Source organism: Temnothorax curvispinosus, unplaced genomic scaffold (genome assembly GCF_003070985.1).
Source record: "Temnothorax curvispinosus isolate PA1 unplaced genomic scaffold, ASM307098v1 QBEX01008326.1, whole genome shotgun sequence".
Taxonomy (NCBI): Eukaryota; Metazoa; Arthropoda; class Insecta; order Hymenoptera; family Formicidae; genus Temnothorax; species Temnothorax curvispinosus.
Window position 1 is genome coordinate 231,680 of NW_020218106.1, and position 6,000 is coordinate 237,679.

Sequence of the window (6,000 nt, forward strand, 5' to 3'; positions counted from 1 at the left end):
CTCAAGATTGCCTTTGGAACGGCTTTGCTATTTCAAAAGAAAGCTTTCGAGACCGCGTTACGACAAGCCGGAAGATCGTTCATGACAATCCGGCTATTTCCGGCGACAAATTTGGTAAAAATACTAAAAATATAATAATGATACGGTGCAGCGATGTAGTTAAACTTATTTCGAAAGTTGTATTATTTTTATCAGAAATGTTTTTGCCTCCATATATCATATTGTTATACTATCATATTACACTGTTAAAGGTTAGAGAGGATGAAATTTAAACCAATAACATAAGTTAGATAATATTTTGTTATTTTTAACTACCATGTGCGTCAAAATTTATTAGTTTGAAACAAAATAGAATTAACAAAAATAAAACCTTAAAACGGGCAATAAGACCTTAATAGAAAAATGAAGTTAAAATAGAATTATTTTAACTTCATTGGTTTAGTCAAATTAACATTGTTTTAGTTAAACTAACTACACATTGAGTAGGAGCAGTGGCGATCTATGAAATAATTAAAAATTACTCAAATTTGAGTTTAATTTAACCCTATAAATTTAACAGTGTGTTATACTTCATTTAAAGTATTATACAAACATATATGTTATATTTTAAATTACTAATGTTTAGTAGTTAATTCAGTAGTTAAGCGACAGGAAAGTTGGATTAAGTTATGTAAAAGCATATAAATAAAAGCGTGACATATTTTAATTCTACTACGTATCTGGCATGTCACGATGTAGTGCGGAATGTAATGATGCTATCAAATAGCGTGAGATAGAAATATAGATACGAGTTTATGACAGCGGATCTCTCTCCTACCATGAGGTATGCGATATCAAATGTATAATCGATGTGTATCAACACGCGATACCATGTATAAATTATAACAAACAATTTTATACCAATTGTGACTATCATATCACGACAATCTTTCATCGCGGAAATATAGGACAAAACAAAATTCATCAAAATATAAGTTTAATTAACGCACTTTTATGATTGACAATGTAAATTCCAGCGATTAATTTTACGAAATCTTTTAGTTTTCCATAAAAGCTTCAAATTATGTATATCTAGAATTTCAAATTTATCACAGTAGAGATAAATAATCTTTACTTTTTTTATTACAATCAATCTTTACTTACTCGAACGTTGATTCTTGATGAAGTACAACTGCAGTCGTTCCTTGAATGTGTTTTCGTTCACATAATACTCAACACGAACCCTGAAAGCAGACATACAACGATATTATTGCTAACTGGTTCTGCAAACTTTTCGTAAATGTTAACTAATTTTACCCAACTATATTCAACCATATTAAATAAGTTTTCAACCATATATATTTAATAACTTTAGTAAATTCCGTATATTTGTTTGTATATAAGGTACCCAGATAGTTAAATCTGTCGAGAACAGATTTTGAAAGTATTTGCTGCAAAATTTTGTCAATAGAATACCAGCAGAAATATAACAGAATCTGCTAACAGAGTATAATGGCAGATTGATTGCAGAAACTGAGCAAAATCTGCTGTTTTGTAACCATTTAAAAGATGTATTCCATTTAAATGTTTACGAAATGACGAATTTTGCTCGGTTTCTGTCGACAATTTGCTGTCAGATTATATCGGCAGATTTTGCCGGCAAAACACGAGTTTAATGCGGACACGGATGATATCGGATCTGTTGCGATACCTGAGCAAATCTGCTGCCAATCTGTTGTCATATTCTAGGGATTTTATTTACTGATGGGTATATAATTGGTCTTAACATATGTCGCGAATTCTCTTTATTTTTCTCGACAAATCTTGTAAAAATATTCTATAGCAATGTATTTATATCTGTATCAACATTTGTGTTTACGAATATGACATAATATCATGAGAGAATACAAATATTTATATTTATATTAGGAAAACTTGTGTTGTTTGACCGGAACTATTTCAAGATCAAAGTATTGACAAGAAATGTCGTTATATTATTAGGTTTGCATGACTAATCAAACAACCCCAGGCAGCATGCTAATGTTTGCTGAATGTTAATTTTGTGTTATATATGTTTATTGTTTGATTCCGAACAGTCAGTTAACATTCTGAAAATAAAATTCTTTCAAAGAGTTATGATCTAAACGTTGAACGAACGTTGCAGGTATAGCTATTACTACTTTGCCTTTTAATCGCGTTATTTTTGTGTTCAGATGCGAATGTTTTCAGAACATTTTACTCCAACACTTGTAGCAAAATATACACAAGTCCGAATTTTTCTAAAAACAGATCGAATCATCAAATAAAGGATACTGGGAATTGAAAATGGAGCAAGGGGGGATGAACAGAATAAAAGGCAAAAAGGGAATGAGTGAGAAGGAGGTTATGAAGAGAGAGAAGAAAGGGTTATTAACCTTCGTCCGCAATATGCAGACGCGAATCGCATCGTAACAGCGCGGTGAGCAAGGGTTATCAATCTACCTTTCTCTCTCTCACCTAACTTGGACTGCTTGAACACAGATCTTTTCCACGGGTTTTAATTAAATATTATTGCACAGTGAACATCATTATGCCAGGTAAGTTTATAATGTTTCTTCTTATGCAGAAATTATAAGGCTGATGGCAGAGAACGAAATGTAAACACTTAACGTTCTCTGCTATCAGCCTAACGTTAAGTTGTAGGCTAGTCGTGCATAGAGGTAGCCGGTTATTACATTAGTCTCTATGACAATCATGATTGCTTTTGTTACGATAATTATTGAAAATTGATTTTTTACAGTGTTTTCGTGTATTTCAGATTAGGAAGATGGAAATTTAAAAGACTATTTATTTAATCTCTTAAAATATACACATCAGATATTTTACAAACATTAGTCGGGAAAAATGTCGGAAAAAAAACTTGTCGGTCAATGTCAAATTCAGAAAATGGCACAGATATCAGTGAATTCAACACAAAACATATCGGACGATGACTTCTTTTTGGAAGAGGAGATATCGCATGATCCTACTGTTATTCTCTGCTCCCTAAACACAAGTTCTTCTCATGTTAGTGCTTTTTTTAGTGATGAACCCATAATCTCTTCACTTAATAATAACTATGCTATGGATTTTACCCAAACTGATTGTGATGCTGAAGATTCTGTTTTGCAAATGCTTTCAACAAATGTAGTATTAACTCCGACAAGAATGGCTGAAATTTTCAATAATTGTATTGATAGAAATTTTTCAGACTCAAATCAAGAACCAGATATTAAGCCATTAGTTGTACGCCTTCGAAGATGGTATTGTTCTTTACGTGTTAATTTGACTCAACTAAACATGTTGCTAACTGAACTTAAGCTTGATCATCCTGACTTGCTTTTAGACCCCTACGGTGTATAGTGCAAACACCAGTCTATGTGAATATTAAGCCTTTAAATAATGGTGGTTACGTTCATATTAATATTAAGCACGGACTCGTAAAACGTATAGAGAGTGAAATTAAACCGATCTTTGTAGTACAAATTATTTAATAATATTTATTTATAGTATATACTTTTCTGTTACGTCCAGCGGACTCTACGATATCCCTTTTTCGCGGGAATTCTTATGCGGCTAAGATAGCTCTAAGATTAGAATAAACAAGCCAAGTACGGACGGTTATCGATCGGGGTGAGGTTAGATCTCCTCGCATTCTTTTTTTTTATGATCAAACTACCCATTTGGTTGGGCAACTAAAAGCAACCCCTCAGATGATAAATTATTAACAGACGAGGGATATGGTGACCAGATTCTCGTCAACCTCGTCTGGGCCATAACTATAAATCCGGCAACACGACGCGCAGAAAAAAGCCTTAACTTCAGACGAGGGATGATGGGGATCTGTATTATATCGCGCGACTCACTCAAAACTGGCCGTGCTATGTTCCGACAAACAGAAACGAAACCTAATACGTGCTTTTAGAAATCTTAAGAGTACGTGGCGGAAGTTCTGTTTGCAATAAAACTGCACTTAAAATTGAGAAGTATGGATCGTCTGTCAGGAGGGAGACAGGGTCGCGAGATAAGTAAGGAACCCTAATAAAAGAAACGATAGCCGAAAAACAAATGCGTCACTGAAAAGAACCGATGGGTTACACCCCCAATAAGACATGTGGCTTTAAGAGGGGGGCTCACCAATAGAAAACCGCAAAAATCGATAACCGTCTCTAGCTTTCTAGGATAGGCGTAAACCCAAAATCTCCCCCTTGGGCAAGAAACATCTCGCCCAATAAGAATTCCCTTAAATAATAATCAGAAACATCCCGCCAACCAGAAATCCCTTAAACGAAAACCAGACACATCCCACACAAAATCCACCCCTTCCACCCTCCGAACCTTCTTATTTAAATCGCGACATCGCAGGACCCGGTTCAGAGAAATTTTCTCATCTCAAGTCCGCATTGTTCGGTTACAATTTAAACCTCATTCGAAAAGCTCACGTTTAGAGTCACGTAGAGTCAGTGCAGCAGATCCGACGGACCAGTCGCCCCAACCCACTCACCGACGAGTCCAACGTCCATTGAGAGAAAGCGTACTGAGACGCGTTCGAACTCATCAAGTAGTAAGTCCCATAATTTTCTTAATCCTTTTTCCGCGTTATCGCCCCCCTTAAACGGTCTATCGATTGTCGGACCCCGGAAGCTCGTTATATATTTGGGGGTCGGTCAGCGTAGGCGGCAGGTTCCCAGCGGTCGTTGGCGTTGTCGCGGGCCGGACTTACCTCCCGGCGTCTCGTCGCTGTCGTGGACTCAGCTGGTCCACTGACCTCCCTGAGCTTATGCTCGTGGGTCGGTTAGTGTAGGCATCGAGTTCCCAGCGGTCGTTGGCGTTGTGGTAGGCCTGACTTGGCTCCCGGCGTCTCGTCGCTGTCGTGGGCCCAGCCGTCCGCTGACCTCTCTCCCCTTTCTTTAAGCTGAACGATTTCCTTTTGCTCGCTTCCGGCCGGGTCCGAGAGAGATCGACCTAATGAGTAAATGGTTTTAGTGGACCCGAAAGTCCTGGCCCCTCAGGAACCAAACCTTCGTACAATCAGGCGACAGAGAAATCGCCAGAACAAGCGGGCGCGACGGGAGATCGAACTCCCCCGAGAGCAGCTCAACGCCGGTCCTCCGCGACTCGCCATCCCACCGCCCCTACCAGCGTTTACAGAAGAACCCGGTTGTTCGAACCGGAATCGTCCCACTAACATCCTGCCCTATCGCCCAGTCGTCCTGCCTTTTCGCCCAATTATCGAACATCGCCCTATTTGCCGCGTGGCTCCGTTTCGCGTGGTCCCTCCTCGCGTGGTCCCCGACAACCCCGATCCAGTCCGCTTCCTAGAACCTCCTGATTCTCCCCCCTCTTCCCGAAGTTCGTCCCCAACCTCCTCAACTGCCTCGACTCTCGATCTCGAGGAAATAGGCGATCCTGAGATCGTAACCTTAGATTGATAGTTATAAAATTAAGTTTTACTTATTTCAATTCTCATATACTGTACTTCGTCGATTAACACACACACACAGTAAATTCATCTAACTTCAATCCTAAAGCAAATTGTAATAATAGCGGGCAGGATGTGCATTTTCAAGTAGCTATCCCCTTAGAAATCTTGCCCGATCACCCCCGCACTTATGTAACACCCGCGAGAAGTACACACATATACATTTCCATTGCAAAATGTTTTCAATCTCCCGTTTAATTTGCCTAGTTCTCACCTATTGTAATATCGACAGATTACTTAACTTCGATTTATAATAAATGTTTTATTTACGTTAAATATAAATTTCCATTTATTTATAATCTAAGACCTCACCCACCATTCTTCCACCACTCGAAATTGCACGAGGTCCGATCCTGAGTTAAAGGGATTAAATTCTCTGACTCGAAAAAGGACCGATGATCGCACTGCTCACGAAAGGCGTCCTAACGTCTTTACGGACGTTGACCTTTTCTGAGTCGTAAAAGTGCGTTCGGCTCGCGCCACGCGTCTCAGAGCGCGTACCTGCGAGCTACATTTGTAAG

General features: G+C 38.6%; 2 protein-coding genes across 13 annotated transcripts in view; one reads left to right on the forward strand and one right to left on the reverse strand.

Moving 5' to 3' along the window:
* LOC112457807 (potassium channel subfamily T member 2) overlaps positions 1 to 6,000 on the reverse strand; it is a 247,764-nt gene that overhangs the window by 75,407 nt on the left and 166,357 nt on the right. For all 12 annotated transcript variants that reach the window (XM_025021055.1, XM_025021054.1, XM_025021053.1 and 9 more), the window contains one exon: positions 1,144 to 1,223. In XM_025021055.1, coding sequence (XP_024876823.1) covers positions 1,144 to 1,223 — 80 coding nt within the window. The remainder of the gene's footprint in view (positions 1 to 1,143; positions 1,224 to 6,000) is intronic.
* On the forward strand, positions 3,821 to 5,469 carry LOC112457808 (mediator of RNA polymerase II transcription subunit 15-like). Its single transcript, XM_025021061.1, has 2 exons — positions 3,821 to 4,561; positions 4,984 to 5,469. Coding segments are annotated over exons 1-2 (447 nt in total). The 5' UTR covers positions 3,821 to 4,560; the 3' UTR covers positions 5,430 to 5,469.